A 26,300-nucleotide genomic window follows, 5' to 3' on the forward strand; every position below is an offset into this window, starting at 1 on the left:
AAAGCGAACGTGGAAGCTCTTTTTTCTATTCCTTTAATAAGCTAATAGATTTTCCATACTAATTAGTACTCCCTCCGTACTCGTAAAGAAAGTCGTTTAGGATAATGTTTAAGCCAAACCTTGGGAATATAAATCATAAATAACTCTCAAGTTGTTGAGTTTGAAAATGTGAAAATTAAATGAATAGATTTGTCTTGAAAAATACTTTCATAAAATTATACATAAATCATTTTTCAATAAATGTTTTTAAGAAATAATAAATTAAAGTTGTGTTTTGGAAAGCGTGTCACTGTCCAAAACGACTTCGTAATACGGAGGGAGGACCTGACAATACCATGTGACAAACCGAGAGTAGCATTTTTCTTGTAAAGCAAGCACTGTAGCATTATTCTGACTCTAAATTCTGGAGGTGATTAGAGCCCCTAAATGGCCGGATCCGATTCGTCCATCTCTGCATCGTGCGGTGGGCAATCCCTTTCACATCCAGTCATCAACAACACCACACACACCCTCACACACACGCACACGCAGAGAAAAAGAAAAAAAAAAAGAAGAAGAAAAAAACTAAAGAACTAGTCGTAGCGGCCACACTACAATTTACAGGAAAGACCTTATAAAATCCAAGAGAACGGTCACCGCTTGCTTCCAAGCCGAGCCCAGCCAGCGAAGCCCACCACCACCACCACCCAGATCCCCACCTCGCCGCCACCACCACCATGCGGGGCTCCGCGGCGGCGGCGGCGGCGGCGGCGGCGGCGACCGTGACGCGGGTGGCTCAGCGGGTGGTGGCCCCATCGGCGGCGACGCCTGGGGGCGCGCTCCCGCTGTCCTGGCTCGACCGCTACCCGACGCAGCGCGCGCTCATCGAGTCCCTCCATGTCTTCAAGGGCCGCGCCGACGCCGCCGTGGCGCCCGCCGCGGCGATCGAGCGCGCGCTCGCGGCGGCGCTCGTGAGCTACTACCCCATCGCCGGCCGGCTGGCGGAGCGCGGGGATGGTGGGGAGCTCGTCGTCGACTGTACCGGCGAGGGTGTGTGGTTCATCGAGGCCACGGCGAGCTGCTCCCTCGAGGATGTGGACTACCTCGAGTACCCGCTCATGGTGGACAAGGACGAGCTCCTCCCCCACCCCACCTACCCCGCCTCCGAGTCTCACCCCGAAGACTCGCTCATCCTCCTTGTCCAGGTAAGACAACAATGGCGAGGAAATTTCTCGAGCGATTCTTGTGGTCAACGGGTTGGTTGGCAATGTCATGGCAATGGCGTGTGATTGAGCTGTCCGTTCCCCAATGCAGGTCACGCAGTTCGCGTGCGGCGGCTTCGTGGTCGGGTTCCGGTTCAGCCACGCCGTCGCGGACGGCCCCGGCGCGGCGCAGTTCATGACGGCGGTCGGGGAGATCGCGCGCGGGCGGGCGGCGCCGGCGCTGGCGCCGGCGTGGGGGCGCGACGCGATCCCGTGCCCGCCGTCCGCCGCCGTGGGCCCGCTCCCCGTCCCGACGGAGCTCCGCCTCCAGTACCTCGCCATGGACATCTCCACCGACTACATCGACCACTTCAAGGCGAGGTTCCTGGAGCAGACGGGCCACCGGTGCAGCGCGTTCGAGGTGCTCATCGCCAAGGCGTGGCAGTCGCGGACGCGCGCGGCGGGGTTCGCCCCGGGGTCCCCCGTCCACGTGTGCTTCGCCATGAACGCGCGCCCCGTGCTCCGGCGCGCGCTCCCGGACGGCTTCTACGGCAACTGCTACTACATCATGCGGGTGACGGCGGCGGCGGGGGCGGTGGCGGACGCGTCGGTGAACGACGTGGTGAGGCTGATCCGGGAGGGGAAGAAGCGGCTCCCGGGGGAGTTCGCGCGGTGGAGCGGCGGCGGCGGCGGCGGCGGCGAGGACGACCCGTACCGGATCACCTCCGACTACCGGACGCTGCTGGTCTCCGACTGGTCGCGGCTGGGGTTCGCCGAGGTGGACTACGGGTGGGGCGCCCCCGTCCACGTCGTGCCGCTCACCAACCTCGACTACATCGCCACCTGCATCCTCGTCCGCCCCTCCGCCCACAAGCCCGGCGCCCGCCTCATCACCCAGTGCGTCGCCGCCGACGCCGTCGACGCCTTCCACAACGACATGATGCGCCTCGACTAATAACCGAGCGAGCTCACCGTCCGCCGCCACCGACATCGCCGGCGCAATTTGATTCGTTCTTTTTTTCTTTTTTTTTTTGGGGTTTTTTCTCTCCTCTCGCTGTACGCACGCCATGGCATTCATTCGCCGTAGTAGACTAGAAGAAGAAAATTATATATATATATATATATATATCAGATTAAAAAATACGATAAATATATATGTATACGCGCCTGTAATGCGAAGCATTTGTGCTTATTCCTTCGATTAATTATTGAGACCGGGTTCCCCTTTGCTGCGAATTTGATGTTCTTTTAAAGAATATTTCAATAAGTTTCAGAAATGAACGCTCAGGTAATTAATTTAAACCGTTCGGCATGGCCTTCCATGTCACCGTGGCAAAAACAAATTCGTTCAAAAATCAAAATATGGCATGACAAATCTTTGGCAAAACATTGTTACCACGTCATAAACAGTGAGCTGTACAGCTAGCACGAGCTTGCCACGTTACGATTAAGAAATTCAGAGAGATATTTATAAGGCTCTCAAGCACTATCCAATTTTTGGTTTTTGAACGAATCAAAAAGAAAAAGAAATTAAAGTAGCAGTAAAAATTGTTGTTTATATATGATTAAGTGGGAAATATGTAATGCAAATTTAGATAAGTATGGATAAATTTTAGACGTTTATTTTTTATTCTATAGTAATTTTTAGATTTGCACAGTATATTTTTCACATTAAGGCCGAGTTTAGTTACAAACTTTTTCTTCAAACTTTCAACTTTTCCATCACATCAAAACTTTTCTACACGTGCAAACTTCCAAATTTTCTATCACATCATTTTAATTTCAACCAAACTTTCAATTTTCACATGAACTAAACACACCCTAACATGTTTGTATGGGGGAGAAGTTAACATTTGTGGTGTTCTGCTGGAACGACTAGTAGGTGGGGAGCAACTGTCTGGAATCTCCTCTTGCTTAAGCAAAGGGGTTGCGAGAGGGCAAGCGAGGTGTGGTATATGCGTGATGATGCATCTGTTATTTGTCGCTGCATCCATATGCTAATGTGCTCATGTCAAGCTCAAGCGTCGTCTACCTGCCTAAGGGGCTAGGCGTCGCCATCTCGGTTTGTTGAGCTCCGGAATCGTGTGCGCGTCGCATAGATTGCGTTGCGGACAGGGTTTCTCGCTGCTGCTGCCTGCTGCTGCTGCTTTCTCTTGGCATGTCGTGCACAGGGGTTTGCTTTACCGGGGAAGAGGGGTTACTGTACCCCGAACGAGGGTAACTCCGCCTATTGTTATTTAAGACTGGACGCACATAAATCATATCAATATGGTACTACTTCATAGTATATAAATTGGTCTTATCTGTGGAAGTTTTAGCAAATGCAGCTTCTTAACCTCCTCAAACAATCTAGATTTTTACTACTATCTTCGTCCTAATATACAGCAACCTGTGAATCTGAAGATAACTGTATTAAGATTAAGGGTCTGTTCACTTTGATGTCATTTTCAACCTTACCAAATTTTTGGTAAAGTTGCTAAAAAAAGTGTATACATTTAGTTTGCTGCCAAATTTTGATAACTATATAAGAAATCCTGTGCCAAAATTTTGGTAATGCCAAAATTTGGTAAGGTTGAAAATATCGTTAAAGTGAAAAGGCCCTCGTAGTTATAGAATGTTCTAATCTCATCCTAAGTTACTACATTTTAAAATTGAGGAAGTATAATCTAGAAAATTAATTAGAAATGAGAAGTTAATAAACACTGGTCTGCTTCTCATGACGTCATGCTCTTCTAATACAAGACGTTTATCCATGGCTAAAGTTGCATTTGGAAACATGGCAGACATTTAAAATAGTAGTAATGCTTAGATCGAGTACGATGATCAATGGGCTTGTGTTCGTTGGATTGGTAATTTGGATGGTGGGCAGGTGGTTGAATAAACAAGTCGTGTGTTCATGTTCTAGAAGCTTTAGCCTAGCCCCCTTGATCGGTGCGGTCCTGCAGAGTCTTGGAGCAGCAAACTCTTCCTCTTTCCGACTGTCGGTGCAGCAGAACTAGTTCCATGAACAATGACCTTGCAAGATCTGGACCATCCAATCAGGATCTAACGATGAACACCGGGCAATCAAAACTGTGGCACGCGTAAAGCAAGGATAGCACACGGCATGGGGGAGCAGCAGTCCGTTGCAAGTCACGTCACATCACGGTTACGCACCATCGTCTTGCGATTTTTTTATTTTTTTTTAACATTTTAATTTTTAATTTTAAAAATAAACCCGTCCAAAAACTTATTTGCAATATCTAAACCTCTTTTGACATTGATATGACAAAACAATATTGTCACGTGGCTCCCGCTGGGGTGACAACGTGATTTAACCACGCCGGCCTCACTAGCGTGATTTGACTGCACCGCTCTCGCTAACAACTGTCATGTCGTCCACTGCCCATGGCGTGCCAGTGTTGGTTTGCCACACAGGCGGGCTAGCGTGACCAAAAAAAAAGTTCAGATTTTGGAAATTAGGTTTTGAAAAAGGTAAAAAAAAAAGTTTCAAGAAATAAAAAAAATTTCTCGCTTGAACCTCAAAAAGTTTGGAGCGCACTATTGGGCAGCTGGATACGGCAGTGCCAAAAAACCAAAGTAGCAGCCTATCAGGCATATGCTCATGGCATCAAGTTCTTGCTACTACATGTCTACTGCTACACCATTTGCATACAACCAGCAACTACCTAAGCGGCTAGTAGTAACACTTGTATTTTTATCTGGGTGGTGCAGTTCGCATGATTTATAATTACATGAACTGCATGGTTGACACAAAGGGAGAATAGGGGGCCAAAAACATCGGATGCTTGCTGACTCGCACAAAGGTAACGTAGCTACTGTAGGTTCCAAGGCATGGAGCCTTGGTTCCCAGTAGCGTAGCCTTGGCCACTACCGTCAGGCGTCGCGGAAGTGCAGTACTGCTGCACGACGTTGTTCGCCGGCAAGCCGGAATGCGCGGCGGCGGCGGCGCCGGCGGCCAGCCACTGGGCGGTGGTCTGCCAGCCAGGCTGCACATGAGTCAGCTGCTGCACAGGCACGGAATGCTGCTGTGAGTGGGACTGGACGTAGTAAGCCTGGGACAAGGTGTTCTGCGATTCCTGTGTTGCGTGATACTGCTGAATGGATTGGTAATGCTGCTGCTGTTGCTGATGCTGCTGATGATACGCGTGCATTTGCTGATGAACAGGTCCGGGTGGAGGCAACGGTGGCTGTGGAATAGCATGCCGTGTTTGCTGGAGATTCAGATTGCTTTGGTTTGGATCCCATTCTGGTATGTCATCATCGTCATCATCCTCCTCCCAGGGTTGGGCTGCGGCAGCGGATCTGCTACCATACTTGCGAACCATCTCCCTCACATGGTCTACCGGGCGGCGGGACGCGGCCTGAGAATGCTGCTGCTGGCTCCTGTGTGCTTGTCGTGATGGTACTACGTTGGCAGCTGCGTTTGGGACGGTAACAAAATCGTATTCAGGTAGGTCATCGTCTTCCCTAACAACACCAGGGCCAAAGCCCGGAGGAACATCATCAGTTACAACATCCTGACCGTGGTGCTGACGCTCATTGGTAGGCTTGGAAGACAAGGGCACTGCACTGGCAATCACGGCATGCTGCTTCCTCGAGATGGATTGGTTTCTGGAGCCATCGTTCCTGGCGGGTATCCTAGGTGAAACATGGGGCCTCCGCCACACGACGACTCCAATAGCTGATGTTCCTGTCACGGTTAAGCTGCTCGCGTGCTCCTTGGGTAGGTGCTCTGCAAGTATCTGTGCTGCCTTCCCTTGAGAAGGGCAGAGGTAAAGCTCCACTCCATCTGCAGGCTTCACTAGTCCTACTCTCTCGTCTGCAATATATGAGTCAATGGTCTGCAGGAAAAATTAGAGGTGGTTAGCAGATCAGGAGTCCCACAATAGCATTACGCTGAGCCCGTGCAAAAGGTAACAGATGACAAGAATTAAGGGAGTAACCTGCAAGAGATGCTGGCGCCCACTCTCAAGAGAGCCCTCCTTCCAACGCAACTCAGTTACCTGTAAAACGAGTAACAGGTTCTTAATGAAAGAACATATGTTTCAGGAGCAGAAATAATGGAAGATTACCCATCTGGATGGCACAAGGTAAATCATTTTCCATCAGATAGCATCTCTATATGCACAAATCAACATTTAATGCATGAACATGACCTATTTATTTGGGCTAATCAGGTATATGAAATACTTGGGGTGCAGTCAGGAACTTTAAGAACAAGACCTTGTATGTGCTAATTGCTAGGCTCTAAGCAAAAGAAAAGCAGGTTCAAATGAAAATTGTGGATTTCTCATAGCGTGGAATGTGGAACTACTTCCTCCGTTTCATATTATAAGACTTTCTAGCATTGCCCACATTCATATATATACTAATGAATCTAGAGTTCTAGACATATATATGTATTTAGATTCATTAACATCTATATGAATGTGGGCAATGCTAGAAAGTCTTATAATATGAAACGGAGGGAGTATATACTAAGCATAGTGAATAATCAAATTCAAGAGCACAAAAGTACATATGCAATTCCGAAGTACATAATATTTCTATCATTCATGAATCAGTGCGGGAACCATAGCACAATCCAACATTCAGGCTATAATACGGTCATAGTCTTCTTATTAGGGCATTCCCTTTTTTTCTTTCATTTATTTGTTTCTTCAACTAACACTTAAAGTGTAAAACATTGGCAAAGGTCCATGCCTCAACATAACATTAGTGCAACTATGCAACCCATTTCAAAAACATTAATACCTAGTGGCCTAGTGACCAATACGAGTAACAAATTGCATAAAACTCCAGGTACAAATACAACCCTGTGTACCACAAAACCACGCGTTTTAAAAATATTTTCACATAACACACGTCAATTGAAGCTAGTAAATGAAACCCAGAGTTGTTGCAATCCAGACCGAAAAATTCATTGTGGTATGATGTTAGGTCTGCCAACAGGGCACAACATGTGTCCAGTGCAAGGTTGGGGCACCCGTTCCATGTATCCAGCGGCTTGGCCTTGTAGACCCTTTTTCTGGAATGTGGCCTTGTAGACCTTTTTTCTAGAACACTGGTCTAGTGTGGGCCTTTATGGAATTCTTAAGCCATATTTGTATGGCTCACGTATCAGGACAGAAGGTTGTGTTATGGCGGTTGCCTAACTGCGTAGCCCAACAGCTGTCCATCCTGACAGGCTGACATGCGAACGTGGTTCTAGATTTACACCAAGGACCCACACAAGATGGATGTAGTGCCACACTACAGCCGTGTTTAGTTTCCCCCCTATTCCCAACTTTCCATCACATCATATCACATCAAAAACTTTCCTACACACATAAACTTCCAACTTTTTTTCCAAACTCCCAACTTTCTTCAAACTTCCAACTTTTTTCAGGAACATACCCTACAGCAAAAAGGCCACGGTTGGGCCGAATGTCCACATCACAATGCTATATTCGACTATGGGGTTTTCTGTAACTATCACCCATCTATCTGCGATTTTGTGTCAGAAGGGGCCACAAACATGAGGTTTTCTCAAATTCACTCGCATAATATCTAAAGCCTAATTGCATGTATAACAGTATAAGGTGTTTTACACTGTATTTGGAACCACAGTTTCAACATATTCCACATGAACTACCCAGTTCCTAACATAGTATTGAACCCTCTTTGAACAGAGCTTTTTTTTTAAGTGTATTCTGATTTTTTTCCCTTGATTTTGTGGTATTTTTTATGTGTTCGAAAAGAGTCAAACTGGGAGTGCAAAAAGGGTTAATACAGAAACAGTGTCATTTTGGAGCACAAAGAAATAGAATGGAGGTTCGTTCAGTGGTAAAAAAAAGAAATATCTCATTAGCAGATGTATATTATGTATATTAACTTTTATTAAGCACTCAAAACAGGCCCTTTCTCAGGATACTAGTTATTTTCGTGCCTTTCTTCTGTTGATCTGCGAGGGCAATTTGCATAGGCAAATCCATGTGCGCAACTTGTTTTTGCTAGGTTTGTGTACCGAGTCCCATAAGGAATCAATTTGCTGTAAGGACAACAGAGGCGACAGTCCATTCCACTGAAGGTATAGCACTATATCTGCAGTGCACTTCAATGCAATGTGTAGAACTCAATTAAAACACAACCAGAAAACAACAGTGACATTGAATAACGCTCTGCAAAAAAAAAAAGGAAAGGAATTGCCACAGCATGTCATGTTGACCCAGTATTTCTTTTAAGGGAATGGCTACCATCATTAGATTTATGGAATCCCCTGAACACGGAGTTCGGAATATTTATGCAAATGCCTAACGTTAACAACAAAGATTATCTTACAAAACAAAAATGTGTTTCCATAGCATCTTACAATCAATCATTCAGAAGAAGCAGTAGATGCTACTGCTAGCAAGTCAATAGGTACAACTGTACAACATCGATGTATTTCACATTTCCATACTGTGGTAATTGCCAATTTTAATTAAAAAATATAGTCATCCAACTGAGAATAGCAAATGAGAAATAACTATTACCATTATAGCACGGCTCCTGGATTTAGGAAGTTGTTCAAGAAATTCTTGAAAAGCACTGAGCCTGACTCTTCCCTTGATATCAAGGAAATGGCGCCACTCGTTTGTGGATGTCTTTTCACCGCTACAGAACAGACAAAACAATAATCGACTGAGGATATATAACTGAAATATTAATTTGTCAAATGGTACCATGTATTGTGCTCAAGATATAGAAACTAGCAAGAGAAGTACTTTCAATAGTGAATTGTATATACAAGAGAGATAAGCAGTGCAGAACTGTGGATGAAACAAACCTTTTGAAGATCGCAACAACATTTGTGAGTGATGACAAGGAAAGTTGAATTGTTCCCTCCCATACACTGTCATGTGTCAGCAAAGCATCAGGAGCTGATTTACAATCCGTGATAGATTCAGGGATCGACTGACTGCCAGTATCAATGTTTTCAGCATTGGCCTTTTCAGGGGAGGATTTGACTAACAGATCTTCCTTTATTTGTTCAACTGGAAACAAAATTGAGCCTGCGTCTTTTTTGGGTGACTGTAACTTGGACTCAAACTTATCTTGAGGAGATAATGTTTGCGGATCAAGTTGAGAATCTGATGCAGAAGCACTATCCACATTTTTGGAAGAATCTTCCGATTTCAATGAAATGTCAGTTTTCTCAATAGAATTAGGATCATCTTTCACAGTTTGAGTGGAGTCATCTTCGAAAGGTGGTTCAGAATCAAGGGTCTCCATGAATTCGTCCAGTGACATAATTGGTGGAAGATTCTCTGTATCTTTCAGGTCATCTACCATCAGTTCCTGCATCAGATCAGTTTTCTCATTTTCTGTATGTTCTAAATTGCTTGGCATGTTATTGCCGCCTGTCACGATAAGTCCATCTTGCTCACTATTGTCTGAATCTTTTTCTTCCGTGTGTACACTTTTATCATCGGTTTTGGTTTGACCTTCAGTAGGTCTTGATGGAACATGCGAAAGCAAATCACCCCCAATTCCAACCTCCACAGAGATACCGTCAGTTTCTTCCACCTCAACTTGAAATTCTCCTTTGTGTGTTTTCCTCACCAAGCGTCTAACATCCACTTCTTTACTAGGAAGAACCACCATCTTTGCAAGCTCTTCAGCCTTAGCCAACCGCCAGTCTGAAAGTTCCTTTGAAGCGAGTTCTTCAGTAGTCATTGAACATAGGCGTTTGGGTGTTATATCTCCAGACAAGACACGTTCCCTCAGTACAGGATTACTTTTATCTTTTAAGTTGAACAGAAGTGATCGACCCTTCTCCTTGTATTTCTTGTTAACTCCTCCCAATAAAGTGAACAGCTCACCTTCAATTTCAAATGCTAAAATTTGGGCCTTTTGGGTTACACTCTTCTTTTCTTCTGCTGCCCCATCATCAGTCTTTATTCTTTTAGACTCATGCTCAATCAGAGATACATCAACACCTTCATCAATATCAGATTTTCTGACTCTGTCTGGATCAGATTGAGAAATAGTTTCAGAAGCTCCAACAACGTCAGAAGACCAGCAAAGTCCATGGCCTTGCAGAAGCTCATCTAAAGTGCAAGAATTGTTATCCAGTACTTTATTTTCCAAAGGAACATGTATTGATTGCTGCTGCATATCATCACTCACCTTGATCGACATGTTTGATGCCGAATTGCTACTTAACATGTTATGTTGCCCGCTTTTCAAAGCACTAGTCTCTGTAACAGAATCAATACCAGTACCATCGGCTTGCTTGTTCTCGCTAGCAGATCCAACATGTGACACGGTTTCAACGGATTGCGGGGCACACTGTTGGTCAGAATCCATATTCAGGGCAGCAGCCAGAGTGTCTCTGAACTTTGATCTCACGGACTCAAACAATTGCGGCTGTGCCTTGGGCAGCAGTTCCTGCGCAGGACGCTTGCTACCAGCAGACCGAAAGGGCACAGACTTCAGCATCTGAACCTTCGGCGACGCTGCCATCTTCTTACCTGCTATCATAGACGGCGATGGCATCATCGCGGCCATACCAGGCAAAGCTGTCTGGACACTCAGCACCTGTTGCGGCGGCCTAAGCGACACCCTACTCAACGGCCTGGCCCCGGACCCGGAGAGGCCCGGCGCGTTGGGCCTGGGCACACCAACCTGCGCCGGCGGCTCGCTCATGGGCACGATCAGGTAGCTGCTGGCCGGCACCTGCGCGCCCCAGTTGCCATTGTAGAACACGGCCGGGTACCCAACCTGCGTAGTGTGGGTAATCGCCCCAGGCAATGTCGGCGGCGTCCCCGCCACCCCCGGCGGCTGCCCCTGCTTGGGGATCTCCATCACGGCGCCCTGCCCGTTCCCGCACCACGCCACCTAGGGGGATCCAAAACTAGGGTTACATCAGCACACGTTCGCACGCAGATAAAACCTTACCTACTCGACGTCAAACCGCAATGCGGGTTCCCGGGGGGGAGGGGGGCTCACCTCCGGTGAGGTCGAGGACGGCGGGGGAGGAGCTAGGTCCGGCGGGAAGGCGGCGGCGGGCGGGAGGAACACGGCGGAGAGAGGCAGCGGAGGTGGGGGAGTGGAGGGGAGAGAAGGGTAGGGTTTGTGGGGGATTTATTTCCGCTTTTGTTGCGGCTCGATGGACTGCGCGAGCGAGCGGCGCCGCGCGGGTTGGGAGGAGGGCGGCGGCGACTGCGAGGTGCGATGCGTCGTACTCGCACGCGTGGCGTGACCTGACCGACCAGGCGGCCAGATTTCAGAATTCAGAGATAATGAAGAAAAAGAATAAGTTCACTTTAGGTCTCTCTAATTTTCATCCCTTAATCACAAAATCGGGTACGACGGGTCCTCCAACTTACAAAACCATATAAAAGAGGTCCCTCGGCAGTATTATGCCCAGTTTTAGATTACGTGGCTCCCTTTGACTAGGACCTCATCCCACGTGGTATTGACGTGAAGTTTATGTGGCAATTGGATCTTGGGAAAATAATAAAAAACTATAGGACCCATGTAGTCCCATATGTCAGCCTCCCTCTTCTCTCTATCCCCCCTCTCTCTCCCCTACACGGCAAAGGAGAAGGACGAGCGGCGACGCAAAGGGGGTGACGGGCGGAGCGACGGCGGGCGGCGGGCGGTGGCAGCAGCGGCGCCGCGCGTTCATCATCGCCCGCGCCGGCGGCGAATCCCACGAGCTCCGCGTCAACATTGCTAATGCCTCCTCGGCATCCGTCCTCTCTCACGTCGTCCACCGCAGCGCCGCCCTCCCGACGCTGACGCTGGAGGAGCAGTTCGTGACGGTGGCGCTGCCGCCGAAGCACCCGCCGTTCGTGGAGTCGGTGCGCGGTGCGGGGTGGACATGGACGACGTGCTCTGCGCGGTGTTCCCCATCGGGTGGTTCAGCGGCGAGCTTCTACGAGCGACCGCTGCAGGGCGTGACGCTGGTGGTGGACCTCAACAAGGAGGAAAGAAGCGGAGGGTCGGCGGGAGGAAGCGGAGGGCGCGCGCTCACCGGCTGGCGAGGAAGGATGGTGGACGGGGAGGAGTCGGCGTTTAGGGAGGAGCGGCTGCCCAAGGTCAGGACGGGACCGGGAGCACGAAAGGAGGGGCGGCGGCGACGTGGTCCGAGATCTGCGCCGAATCAGGAAGCTGCGGCGTTGTCATCGTCCTTACCTCCAAGATGTACGCACAGATCGAGATGACCTGACGGCAGCGCGCGGTTGCAGCGGCGAGGGTAAGAGGAAGGGGCCGCTGCGGGCCTCTACCCGCCAACCTCCAAGAGCCCATCACCCGTCGCCATCGAACCCCCACCCGCCGCGTGCCTCTCCTGCCGCCCGTCACCGTCGAGCCTCCACCCACCGCGCGCCTCTCCCACTAGCCTCTCCCACCGACCGCCACTAGCCTCTCCCGCTCGAACGGCCGCTCGTAGCCGGCCGCCTCTCCCGCTGGAACGGGTGCTCGTCGTCGACGGGGAGAGGTGTGTTGCTGTTGGTGGTGTGTGCGGCGGTGGAGGCGGAGGCAGGCGCGGCGAGCGACGAGGAGAGGGGCGGCCGGCCACCAACGTTAGGACCATGGGGACGGGAGTGGAGGAGGCCGCGCCTCTCCATGGTGTCCTTATCTTCGCCGGCGAGATGAGAGAGCAGAAGGGAGATGGGGAGAGCCGAGGAGAGGAGGAAGAAGAGGATTGGATTTGATCATTTGAGAATGACATGTGGGGCCACCATATTTTTTTTTGGTGTAGCTGACATGTGGGCCCCACCATATTTTTTTGGTGTAGCTGACATGTGGGGCCACGCTTTTTATTATTTTTCCGAGATATAATTGCCACGTAAGCACCACGTCAATGCCACGTGGAACGGAAACCTAGTCAAACAAATCACGTAGGCGCCACGTTAGCCAAAATCGCCGAGGGACCACGTTTACCTGGTTTTCGTAAGTTGGGGGACGGATCATACCCGGTTTTGCGGTCAAGCGACGAAAGTCGGACAGGGCGACAAATAGAGGGACCCATAGTGAACTTATTCCGGAAGAAAAGGGATATTCAGAAGCGGTTGGGCGGTTGAGCCTAGAAGGCTAGAAGACGAAGCAATACTAGGCCTTCGTGGTGCTTGGAAAATTGATAATGGGCCTTCGCTATGCCTAACGTTTGTGGGCCTCAATGTCCGGTGCATAAAATATAGGAATAAGTTCACTGTCAGTCCCTCAAATATAGATCGGATCTGATTCGCATCTCTCAACCTTAAAACCAGTTATAAATTACTCAAAAACGGTTAAAACCGTCTAAAATCACTTTCAAGACATTATTGAAGGTGGTATCTGCTGACATGGCAGCCGACCACCACAGCCGCCTGTTGATCCGCTCCGGCATCGACCTGTCCACGCTAGCATGTCTGACAAGGTTCGTGCTCAAGCACGGGGTCACCGGAGACAACGCTGCCATCCTTTCCCTTCGTCTGCTCCATGTCCATCTGCAGATCAATCAACAACCCAAGTTAGCAAACAAGCGATCACCAGAACAGACAGTAAAATATTTCATCCGTATTTTAATGTACAAAACCGTAGACTTTTCGACCATTCGTTTTATTTAAAATTTTTGTGTAAATATTAAAATATTTATGTCATACTTAAAAAATATTTGATAACGAATCAAGTCATAATAAAATAAATAATAACTACATAATATTTTTTAATAAGACGAATGGTTAAATATTGAATAAAAAATCAACGGCGTCATATATTAAAATAAAATATGAATGTAGTAATGGTCAACTCACATCGGCTTGGCCCTTGACAACAAGTGCAACATGCCGGCGATGTGCGACCCTGGCAGCGGGGAAGCCTACCGCGGCGTGGCCAGTGCCAACGACTAAACGACACGCCATGGCGCGCCGGCGGTGGCAGCGAAGGAGCTGCTCAAGTGCTCAGCGCCATGGTTGTGTCCGCCATTGCTAACTCACACACCGCAGATGAAATCAACACAACGTAACTTAGCTAGATCACTCTACTGAAATCAACTCAAAGGCCCAGTGAGCATGCACACGGTCTCACTGCAGCCGCCGCTTCACCTAACTATATGGAGTAGAATATATGGGCTGAAATTCTATTTCAATCCTGGGCTAGACACTTGAGATATGTTTTTTTTTTTAAATGAATGTTAGATAAGCAATTTACACTTGGGATATGTTTTGAGCTCAACTATATTTGGTGGACAAAACGCATGTGCGATGTGCCGAAGAAAATGTCTACCAGAGGAATTTTTTTCATTTTTATTTTTTTAATATTTTCAGAAATATTATACCGGCGAAAATATTTACAAAAATAGACCCTGCTGCCTAAGTGGAGGGTGGCAAGGTGACGTGGCACACGGCACCGTGTGTGCATTTTGCCCTGAGGTGGGGTGAAATGCAACTTTCGCCGCATGTAAAATTTGCATGCCCGCTCTATAAATATTTTCGTCGGCATAATATTTCTGTAAATATTAAAACAAAAATATTGAAACAGACAGGAGGAATTGCCTGCCAGCGCAAGGAACTGAGATTATTCTCCTAGTAGTACTGTACAAAATAAATCGTACTACTAGTATAGCACTATAGTAGCAAATAATCAGTAGTCGCGCACGTGTGTCATTTCGCCAGGCTGTGACGAGAGAGCATCTGTAGCCATTCGCCATCAACGTCCACAGTGGTCAACCCAGACGGCTGCCTGTAGTAGCCGAGTTTTAATCGCCAAAATGGAAACGAGGCGTGTGGAGAAAAGCCCAGTTTAATTAGGTGAAAGGTTGGTTTGTTTGGTGGCCATGTGGTAGCCTCCGCCTCCACAGGATCGCAATGCTCGGCGTCCACGCGCGCGCCGCGCGGACCGGAAATGTAATGCCCGAGAGCGCGGCATGCAGGCAGGCAGCGCAGCGCAGCTTAACTGGATTTGCGTGTGGATGGATATGATATAGTATGTGTATTATTAGTGCAAAACGTGCGCGACGTTCTGGTTTAGGTGATTATTGCACGTACGTGTGTGTGATGCTATTGTTCAGGAAAACGGGCCTACAAAACAAGGGTCGTCACTCACTCAAAATCTCCAATAAAGAGGGAAAAACACGGGCCGGGTAATCGTGAGAAGTGTGTTTGCCGCAAGTTCCGCTCCTATCTCACAACCGATTGCCACGGTACACGGTTGCCATCCCATATTCAGCGCATGTTTAGCGTAGCTTTAGCTCAGCTTGTCTAGTCAACCAGTTTCATCTTCATCATCCAAAATAAGAGAATCGAACGGGTTGTAGAGCTCTCTTGAAATGAATAATCAAGGTGAAAGCTGAGTACAAACTACTTGTAATGTTACTTAAATCTAGAAGTTATTGAAGGCCTACCAAAGACGACCTCGTATTCCCTACTTCTCGCGATCGATCACACGCTGCATGCACGATCTATGCCCGGTACGGTCGATCGCCCACTTGCTTTCCTCCCATCCCACCAGTACACGCACGTCGCGCGGCCGGCACACGTACGTCTCTCCGTCTCAAACACGCCTACGTACACCGCCACAACCCGTGCGTGCGCACGCGCGTGACATGCATGGGTCCCCGGCCAACTCGCGTCGCTCGACGCGGCCCGATCGAATCGTATCGAATCGAATCAAAAAACCCCCCACGTACGCGAATTCGCAAACGAAGCGCCTCGCATTGCGTACGTCACACACGGATATGGAATCATGAAAACGGTCCGAAACAATCAGAAAGCAGCCTCAACCATTTCCATAACCATATTTTCTTGGAAACAAAATCGAAAACACTGCATCCGTGTAGCTCTGCAGAACAGGCAGAGGCATTGGCAAGCCTTGAAGGCATCCGGTGTGCGTTGCAATGGATACATATGCCTGTTATCTTGGAAACAGACAATGCAGAGGTGGTAGCAAGACTAAAAACGAAGCATTCATCAAGATCAGTGTGGGAAGGAGTAATTATGGAGGTGAAAGCAGCGATGCAAGGATTGCAAGCAGTGGAAGTGGCTCATATAAAGAGGGACTCAAACAAAGTAGCCCATGCTCTAGCTCAGATGGCTCTTAGCTCAGGAAACTGTCTGGAACGGAGACTCTGTGCCCCAGCAGAAATTCTAGAGCTATTGAACCAAGAATGTAACCCACATTTCAGTCATTAATAAAGTCCCTCTTTACGTTAAAAAAAAGAAAACAGTAAAATCAGAAATGAAAATGATGTCGGAAATATCGAAAAACCGAAAACGGAATAATACGGATGAAAAGATATCTGTACAGATCAGAAACCAGTAACAAAATAAAAAACACTAAACTATAAAACATACATTTAACTTTGCATAAGTATGTAATGCATATGAATAAATTCAAGCTTAGACTATATTAATTATAAATTAACTCATTTTAGCCAAGCACTCAAGTTAGAAATTTAATTAAAAAAGAGTCGATCAAACTTTAAACCGTGGTTCAAATAGAGAACCCTATAAATATCGACATATTTAAAAGGAAAACGTATAAATTATCCCCCTGAACTATCGTGGTCGACCGAATTACCCCATAAATCACAAAACCTAACATTTTACACCCTACACTATTTATACCGGACGAATAACCCCTTGTCACTGCTTTGAGAGGTTTTGATCAAAAGCTTACACACGTGACGTCAACGTCGCAATCCAGCCAGAAAAACAACAATAATGAATTTGTAGGGCCCACTTGTCATCTCTTTTCTCCACTCTCTTTCTCTCCCTCTTTCCTCTTCCCTCTCTCTCCCTCTCTCTTCAACGGTTGGATGGAGGCAACAACAACAACGACTGGCTGGAGGAGGCGGGGTTCAAGATGAGGGCGGTGGCTGGCCGGGGACAAGGCTGGGAATGGAGAAGGTGGCCGGTGGTAGAGACGTTCTGGGTGGTGGCGGAGGATTTCCGGAGCGGTAGCTCGTGCGGTGTTCTGCAGCAGGACCACGAGCGACAGTGTGGGTGCCTGGCGGCGGCGGGACCCTGGGGCGGTGGTGGTGGGACAGTGGGCGACGACGCGGGTGCTTGGGGGAGGACGAGCTCGTGATGTCCATCTTCCCGCTAGCATTCTCCAGCTACGCGTATGCCATGGGCGCCGAGCTTGCCGCGCTCTTCCCAACAAATCCGGCTACATCACAGCACCTCGAGCGGAAAGAGGTGGCGGTGGCGGAAGAGGGATGGATCCAACTTGCTCGGCAACAAGGAGGGAGAGGAGAGGAAGGGAGTGGCCGAGCGTCCTCCAGCGGTGGCGCTGTTGTGGCGGCCGAGCGTCTGGTTTTGCAGAGGCGACACCGTTGCAACAGCCGAGCATCTCTAGCTACAGCATGTAGACAAAGGAAAAGGAGAAAGCAAAATCAATTCCCAACTCCCCATCTTCGTTTTCCGCGCGCACGCTTTTCAAACTACTAAATGATGTGTTTATTTAAAAAAGTTTCTACACGAAAGTTGCTTTAAAAAATTATATTAATCTATTTTTTTTTAAAAAAATAACTAATACTTAATTAATCACGCGTTAATACGAACATAGTTTTACGTGCTGGGCTCCCAAACACAGCCAAGTCATCACAGGCGGAACTCCATCGAATCCTCGGTCCGGCAGCGGCAGGTCGGTCCCCCTCTCGCTCTCGCACCTCTCGCGTTTACATCTCGCACGACGGCACGAGATATTTACGTGGACGTCATCCGCGAACCCGGTGGTGGCCGGTGGTTGCGTCCGCGACGGATGGATGGGGAAGGCTTGATTCCGCGAGAAGGACGGGCAGCGGACGCGGCCGGCGCGGGGCTTAAAAACGGGGGCGACCCAACCAGCCAACCAACCAACAAACCAACCAACCGGCCATCGCCCCAACTAGACGGAACGAACGAACCGCCTCTCTTCGTCATCTCTTCATCTTCATGTCATACGCCTCGATAGATCGCGACCGCGTCCCCGCGCTAATTCCACGTGTGGTCGCCGCTATATCATCGTCATCTCTCTAGCTTAATTTGTCATCGCAAATGCCGTACCCGAACAGGACGTTGCTCATGATCATAATGATGATGATGACCAATTAATAGTAATACAAAACCAATGGCTGCATGTATAGCTGATTTGTACCTAAACAAACACCGTGCCTTCTCGAGATCTCGTTTTTATATCTTCTAATCATTAGATGCATGTCTGCGTAAATCCTTGTGATTGTTGCATGGCTATAGATAGTACTCCTATTTGGCATTGCCAGGGTAATTACGGGTAGTATAAGTATACTCCCTCGGGTACAAAAATTATGGACGTTTAAACCTTGTAAGCAGTAATTGCTAATTATTAAACCTTGTAAGGAGTATATTGGACCGCTTTACCCTGCATGCATGCAATTAAAAATCGAGTAAAACAGCTAAGGAATTGGACCTTTAGCTCGCACCGATACAGGTGATTGGTTCAAACCAACGAGGTAGCAGCAGGTGTAGTGATTATCGTTAGCACAAGATCATATTTAATATGGACAAAATAGTAAGTTGACACCCTAAATCACCTTCTGGTATGTGAGATCAGGTCAGAAACGTTAACAATTTTGTAACCGGAGGGAGTAACTACCTATATATATATACGGATTTAACAGAAAAACTACCTAACGGCATCCCGTAGAGATGGGATAGTAGTACTGCCTTATCTCATCTTCCCCTCTCTCTATGTCGCTTCCCCTCCACTCGCTCTCTCTCTCTCTCTCTCCACTCGATCTCTCTCTCTCTCTCTGTGACTGCCACCCATGAGCACGGAGGCGGCGACGGCAACGACGGCGGTGGCAACGACGGCGACGACGACGACGATGCCGTCACCACCAACCCCCGCGGACGACCTGGACGACAGCCGGCGGGGCTCCCGACCACCACGGGCGACGGCAGCCGAGAAGCCTCCCCATCAAGCTCCTCAAGCCGCTCCTCCTCTTCGTCGTTCTTGTCATTGGCTTCCTCGCCGCTGCCGCCCTCCTCCTCCTAGGCGGCGCTGGCGCCTCCTAAGGTCGGAGAGCGGGGGACGCGGCCACCGGGGGCGAGCGCTTGGCACAACATGAGCGACGAGGAGCTGCTCTAGGTGGCGTCGATGGAGCCACGGGTTCGGCGGTTTGGAGCGAGGCACGATGACGAGCGACGGAATGGCACAAGGTAGGCACCAGATCTATCGCCTCCTCTTCCTCTTCCTCCGTCGCCGCCCCGCTGCTCGACCTCCCCAACCCGTGACTCCTCCTCCTCCTCTCTCTTGGGATATCACGCTGATACCCAGGTACCAAGGCCTGATACCTAGGTACCAAGGCCTGATACCTAGGTATCAGCTCGATACCCAGGGTACTAGGTATCAGTCGATATCCAGGTACCAAGCCCTGATACTTAAGTATCAGCTCGATACCCAGGGTACCAGGTATCAGTCGATACCCAGGTACCAGGTATTAGTCGATACCGGGGTACTAGCTGATACCAGTGTACTAGGTACCACCTCAGTACCTTACCCAAGGTACCAGGGAGGATTGGATAAGGTGGAATCGCAGGATAGCGTGGGCTTCCCCACGAAATTGACGGTGCGTATTAAATCTCTCGGGATTTTTAGTTATCCCGTGACTGCTAGGAGCAACAGAATCCCGTGGGGTAGCAGCCCTCCGGATTTAAAGGGGTTGTTTGGATGGTGACCATACTTTGCCACAACTTTGGCAAGCTACTTTGACCAATTTAGCCTAGTGTTTACTTGATTGCCACATCTTTGTCATGCCAAACTTTTTGATTTTGTGACCGCACTTGTCATAGGCACATACCTTTGCCAACATTTGTCTAACTTGTGGCCAAGAATTTCTTAGCCACATAAATTGTGGCATGCCACATCTTAGCTATAGAACTTTGGTAAACTGAAGCAAGCATCCAAACAGCCCCTTACTACAAGCTCTCCAATTTTGACCTCTAAATCGCGCCGAAATGGCCAAAGCAGTCTCGTCGATCGTGTCCACTCAAGAACACAGGAAAGGCAGCATCAACCCGCAACACAGAGCCGGCAGATTTAACAAGCTAGAAACGGGGTCGACGAGCTGTCGAGGGCGTGACTTAAATTGGGCGCCGGTGCGCGTGCTTTTCAGCGTTAACTGCTGCTCTTCTCGCCTGAACCAGCTGCCGCTCCTTCGCTGTCGCACCTTCATCACCTTGCTCTGCTAGCACTTAATACCACTATACTAGTATCAAATAGATATCGTGCTATATACTCGCTCCATTTCTCGTAAAGGATATTGTTTTGTACAGCGACACAGTCTTCAAAATATAACTTTAATTTCTTGTTTCTATAAAAATATTTATTGAAAAGTGATATATGTATACTTTTATGAAAGTATTTTTAAGATAAATCTATTCATATAATTTTTACATTTGCAAACTCAACAACTTGAGAGTTATTCATAATTTATATTCCTAAGATTTGACTTAAACATTGTCCTAAACGACTTACTTTACGAGTACGGAGAGAGTATTATATATGCGTGCAATCAAGTCTTAAAAGCCTTAAATGATTAATTAGTTAAAAGAAGATATTGCAGTCTGAACTGAGAAAATGATACTAGTAGATTTGTCGTGAAAAGCACATTTATATGGTTGTATTTTAATATCTTTTATAAAGATATAGTTAGAAAAGGTAGCAGTTATTGACACTATGTCAATGTTTTAAGTGACGAGTAAAAACTAAAAAGTAACCAAGTTAGTTATAGCTATGGCTATGGCTGTGTTTAGATCTAGGGGTGAAAAGTTTTGGCGTGTCACGTCGGATATACGGACACACATTTGAAGTATTAAACATAGACTAATAGCAAAACAAATTATAGAATCCGCATGTAAACTGTGAGACGAATTAATTAAGACTAATTAGTCCGTCATTAGCAAATGTTTACTATAGCACCACGTTGTCAAATTACGTAGCAATTAGGTTTAAAAGATTTGTCTCGCAAATTAGTCGCAATCTATGCAATCAATTATTTTTTAGCCTATATTTAATACTTTATGCAGATGTTCAAACGTTCAATGTGACAGGGTGAAAAATTTTTGGGTGGGATCTAAACAGGCCCTATGTCAAGTTAGGCCATGTTTAGTTCTCACACAAAAATTTACCCCCTATCACATCGAACGTTTGAACACCTGCATGAAGTATTAAATATAGACAAAAAAAAAACTAATTGCACAGATTGTGACTAATTTGCGAGAAGAATTTTTTTAAGTCTAATTGCTCCATGATGTGACAACATGGTGTTACAGTAAACATTTACTAGTGACAAATTAATTAGGCTTAATAAATTCGTCTCGCGGTTTACTGGCGAATTCTGTAATTAGTTTTTTTTATTAGTATTCGAACACACTATACGATACCCTATGTAATAATTGATGTGACATACCAAAACTTTACACCCTGACCCAAGATCCCCTATACTTTCTGCTTGTCATCTAGGCTGGTTGCCACTCACACACACACAGCCACTGAGGAGCACTTTAGAAGGTTCGTTGTGAATCCCTTTTGATTATTCCGTACATAACGCATGGAAGAGAATTGGAGTAGGGGCAGTCTTCAGTTCACTTCAAACTTTAAAAAATTTCATCGTATCAAATGTTTAAACACATATATGAAGCATTAAATATGAACGAAAAAAACCAATTACATAGCTTATATGTAAATTGCAAGACTAATTTTTGAGCCTAATTACACCATGATTTAATAATGTAATTCTACAGTAAATATTTGCTATGACGGATTAATTAGGCTTAATAAATTTATCTCGCAGTTTACATGTGAAATCTATAATTTATTTTGCTATTAGTCTACGTTTAATACTTTAAATGTGTGTCCGTATATTTAAAAAAGTTTTGGCACCCGAACTAAACCCGCCCTAGTACTAGAAGAATAGTGTTATGGTTCTAGTGCATTCAACCCCTCTCTTTTCTTGACATGTTAGCTGAAATGATGTATCAGTGCTAGCTACCAATACATATATTTGGTCAATACATACTACGTCCTTATTAGTTCCTAACATTTTTTTTCAAACTTTCAATTTTTTCATTATATCTAAACTTTTCTACACACATAAACTTTTAATTTTAATCAAACTTTTAATTTTAGCGTGAAACTAAACACACTCGTAGTAACACTCGTAGTATTTGGAGAGTCAGGCAGTTGGAGACGCTTTGCATATGATGCCTGGTTTGACAGCTGCTCTCTTTTGACCAGCTCAACGGGTCATCAGAACTAGGCAAATTCTTTTGTTTTTTCGGCTGTAAGCCGTAGGAAGATTCTAAACGAATGTTGCATTCTAGAACAAGAGAGAATTCTCTCTGAAAAGTAGTAGAGAAAAGTGGTACTACTATGGAATTTCTCCCAAGAAAAGCCCACGTTGGAATTCCCAATCTGAAGCTCCGTTTCTTCCTGGAAGCACAGTTGTCTACACAGTTCTCCGAATAGAACGGTTGTTCCGGTTTTGCCAAAAAAAAAAATGTTGTTTAAACCGTTGACTAGCAGTGTAATCGGACGAAAATCTATTAACTTATTAAAGAAATAGAAAAATAAGCCTCCACGTTCGCTCTCAAAGCCTAGAAATTCTCATATTAATCGGAGAAAAAGAAAAGCAGAGTCCATATAGAAATACAATTTAGAAATAGTTAAAATTCAAAAATAAAAAATAAGGAATGTTGGAAGAGGAGACTAGAGTATATGCCGGGATATAATTTAGAGCTTATGGAAATTCGGAATTAAAAAAATATTGAAAGAAGATTATAGAGTCATAATTTAGAAATAACTAAAATTCAGAATTAGAAAAATAAAAAAATAACTAAAATTCAGAATTAGAAAAATAAATAATATTAGAAGAATAGTATAGAGTCCATATAGAAATTCATTAAGATATAATATAAATTCGGAATTAAAAAATAAAGAATATTAGAAGAAGAGACTAGAGTCCCTATAGGAATTTAGAATTAACTAAAATTCAAAATAAAAATAATAAAATTAAAAGTAGAGTTTAGAGTCCATATAGAAATATAATTTACAAATAACTAAAATTTGAAATTAAAAAAATAATATTGGAAGAAGAACCAAGAGTCTATATAAAAATACAATTTACAAAAAATGAAAATTCGAAATTAAAAAATAAGAAATATTGAAAGACGAATCTAGAGCCCATATAGAAATACAATTTAGAAATAACTAAAATTTAATATTAAAAATAATTAATAACTATAACGTGTATACTATACAGTATAAATATTACACATTGGTAGTTTGCTAAAGTAAATACAAAATTTAGAATTATGTTGTCATTTTAATATATTTTAATAATAAATTAAGAAAATATATATGCTATTATATGAGAAAATATAATGATGCTAGCCGTGCAATATGCGATGACCACCATGCTAGTTTATATAATAATTTGATTTTTTTAAAATAAAATTGATTAGAAACCGTGCGAACCGAGGAGTTTGTGTTTTCAAGCTTGGTTCACGAAAACCAGCTGGTTTCTATCTGTTTTGTAAACCATAACTACAAAAAGGCAACGTGTGAAAGAGTTAACTAGGTAGCATAATTTTGAGTCAATGTGAAACGAGTGAGTGCCTTCTGGCTGGCTCACAGCTGCATAAGGGCACGACCAATGCAAGCTACACCACCTGAGTTTTCTTGAAAAAAAAAAGAGGACTCTACTAGAAGAAATCATTAAGAAGTCATATATTTCACAGAGCATGGTACCCTTGATTTCTTACTATGTCTGGTATGGATTTTTTTTTTTGACAACTATCTGACAGTGAGGTTCTGTGAACCACGTCGGCCTAAACTGAGCACCGAGCAACCATGTAGAGACACGACAGAGTGCGACGTGGACAAAATCTTTTACGCGGCACCTCGAATGCACGCGCCATGTCACTGCGCTGTGAAAGGCCTAACAGTATAGCATAATTCTGAACAGTAGTAGTACTGCATTTGGGCAACTGTCAACAGGGTAGTAGTATCACTCGCAGCACCAGGAGAGTGAGTGAGAGTGCAACTGGGACGAAAGGGATGTCCAACGAGACCACTTCAATTCCCCCAACCAGATCACCGTCGTCAGAGACTCAGAGCTTACCAAAGTCTTCGGAGAAACGAAAATCAAAGAGCTTTCCGGGCTTCTGCTTCACAACTTTGCCGTCTACTTAAATGGGTACTTGGCATCCACTTACCAGTTAACCACTTCCTACTTTGCAGTACGTGTACGTCATCGCCGACGCCTTCAAGTTTTGCCGTTTGGTACATCATAGCACAGAACGATCGAGATGGTGCGCGGTGCTTAATTGGGCTCTTGGGTTCTGTAATACTGTGATTAGATTGTAACTGTTCCTTCCATTTTAAGTCGTTTTGTATCTTATATTAAATTAAATTTATTTTAAATTTAATTGAGTTTATAAAAGAATATAATAATATCTGCCGTATCAAATTAATTAGTTTTATTAAATTTAACATTAAATACATTTTGGTCGCTGTTTGTTCTATCTTAAAAATATTGCTATATTATTTAAAATTTGATCAAACTTAGAAAAAAAATTTTAGAAGAGAAGATCTAGAAAATATCATTGATAAGCGCCTAATTCCAAGAAATATTATCGACAAGTGCGAGTTTCATAAAATATCATTGTACATGTGACTTTGTCCCAAAAGACCATTCCTGATAGGATTTTGTTAACAACCCTCAGTTAAGTGCTACATGATGAATAGTGTATTTAACGTAACGGTATAGATGAACCCTGACAACGGCGATATTTTTATGACAAAATTGCTTGTACGATGGTATTTAATGGGATTCACACTCGTCGATGTATTTTTCGGACTTGATCGTTTGTCAATGTCATTCTTTTCATTTTCTCTCAAATAATTAAAGCCTTATAATAAAATAAAGAAAATAGTACTAAATGCGGTTGAATTTGGTAACGTTTCCTGGAATCGCACTTTCTTTCATTTTGAAAGGTTTGTAGACTTTTCTTTCGACTTCGACGGGTTTAAAAGAACAGTAGTGTACTTTAGAGTGCTGGAGAAGTTGATAGAAATTATTGCATATTTAAATTACGTTATCACATAAAATTCACGATGATGAAAAAAAAGAAAGAAAAAACAATTTGATTCATGGATTCTTGGAATTAAAATATAGTTTTACGAAGTGAATTAGCTCAACTGTTTAGGTTGTTTGTGTTAAAATATAGTTTGAATTACGAAGTGAATTAGCTCAACTGGTGAGTACGCACGTGTTATAAGCATCTATGTTTCTATATTGTGTTTCTCTAAGAAAAGTCAAAACCGCTACTAAGAGTTTATTATGTAAATTGCACCTTTCATTCATATCGAAACCTACAACCACGATTAGCTTCTGAAGATCTCATACTCCAAGAGCAGATAGCGAGATCTTTTTTTTTAAAAAAGTTCACATAAGACCTGAATATCCAAGTCAAAACATCACAGGTATTCAAACAACTGAAAAAAAAAAGCTACGGGCTCAGTTCAACCCTCCAGATGTTTTATGAAAAAAAGTGTGTTTCATCAACTTTCTAAGGAGGAAAATAAATTCATAGGTGATAGAGGTTTACTAAACAAGCTGTCACTTTTTTTATAGTACTGGCTGAAGATAAAAAATTAAGTACCGACAAAGCTATTAACGTGTGATTAGTGATTTTTTTTATTTTTTTTGGACTTTTTTAATTTTTTAATAGGCCTTTTCGAAAAATACAGAACCTTTTGGCCACACCAGCCAGGTAACTTGCGTAGCAGCTTTGTTTTGTCACGCCAACCATGATGACGTGACAATAGACTGGTGTGGCATGACAACACTAATATGCCAGTTGCACGTGGCGTGATAAAGTGATTTGGTCAGACGGACGGCGTGGCCAAAAGATTCAGATTTAGAAATACTTTTCGGAAAGTTATATTAATAAAACTAAAAAATATCTAAAAGTATAAAATTAAAAAAAATCATGATTAGTTAGGTGTAAATTATTCTATACTTAAAAATAGTTTTATCTAATATTTTAAATCAACTTATAGAAAATTTTCTTACGAAATATACTACTTAACAATTAAAAAACATGCTCACGAAAATCGAGATAAAATCTACTATATCTT

The 26,300-nt window shown here is 44.9% G+C and overlaps 2 protein-coding genes across 2 annotated transcripts; one reads left to right on the top strand and one right to left on the bottom strand.

Moving 5' to 3' along the window:
• The first annotated feature begins 605 nt into the window (after nt 1-605).
• LOC127775568 (acyl transferase 7-like) lies at nt 606-2,373 on the top strand. The gene is made up of 2 exons (XM_052301828.1): nt 606-1,184; nt 1,294-2,373. Exons 1-2 carry the CDS (start codon nt 717-719, stop codon nt 2,134-2,136), a joined length of 1,311 nt encoding a protein of 436 aa, XP_052157788.1. The 5' UTR covers nt 606-716; the 3' UTR covers nt 2,137-2,373.
• A 2,315-nt stretch (nt 2,374-4,688) lies between these two features.
• On the bottom strand, nt 4,689-11,352 carry LOC127776797 (uncharacterized). Its single transcript, XM_052303344.1, has 5 exons — nt 11,157-11,352; nt 8,992-11,045; nt 8,699-8,819; nt 6,128-6,187; nt 4,689-6,025 (listed from the first exon to the last, which is right to left on the bottom strand). Exons 2-5 carry the CDS (start codon nt 11,010-11,012, stop codon nt 4,997-4,999), a joined length of 3,231 nt encoding a protein of 1,076 aa, XP_052159304.1. The 5' UTR covers nt 11,013-11,045; nt 11,157-11,352; the 3' UTR covers nt 4,689-4,996.
• Between the last annotated feature and the right edge of the window lie 14,948 nt (nt 11,353-26,300).

Source organism: Oryza glaberrima, chromosome 6 (genome assembly GCF_000147395.1).
Source record: "Oryza glaberrima chromosome 6, OglaRS2, whole genome shotgun sequence".
NCBI classification, from domain to species: domain Eukaryota; kingdom Viridiplantae; phylum Streptophyta; class Magnoliopsida; order Poales; family Poaceae; genus Oryza; species Oryza glaberrima.

Excerpts from the sequence above, each read along its gene's own strand:
- LOC127775568 (XM_052301828.1), top strand. The coding sequence starts at position 717 with ATGCGGGGCTCCGCGGCGGCGGCGGCGGCGGCGGCGGCGGCGACCGTG. Across the intron at positions 1,185-1,293 it reads CGCTCATCCTCCTTGTCCAG|GTCACGCAGTTCGCGTGCGG; the intron begins GTAAGACAACAA and ends TCCCCAATGCAG.
- LOC127776797 (XM_052303344.1), bottom strand. The coding sequence starts at position 11,012 with ATGGAGATCCCCAAGCAGGGGCAGCCGCCGGGGGTGGCGGGGACGCCG. Across the intron at positions 6,188-8,698 it reads CCAGGAGCCGTGCTATAATG|GTAACTGAGTTGCGTTGGAA; the intron begins GTAATAGTTATT and ends CTCGTTTTACAG. Across the intron at positions 6,026-6,127 it reads GGCGCCAGCATCTCTTGCAG|ACCATTGACTCATATATTGC; the intron begins GTTACTCCCTTA and ends TTTTTCCTGCAG.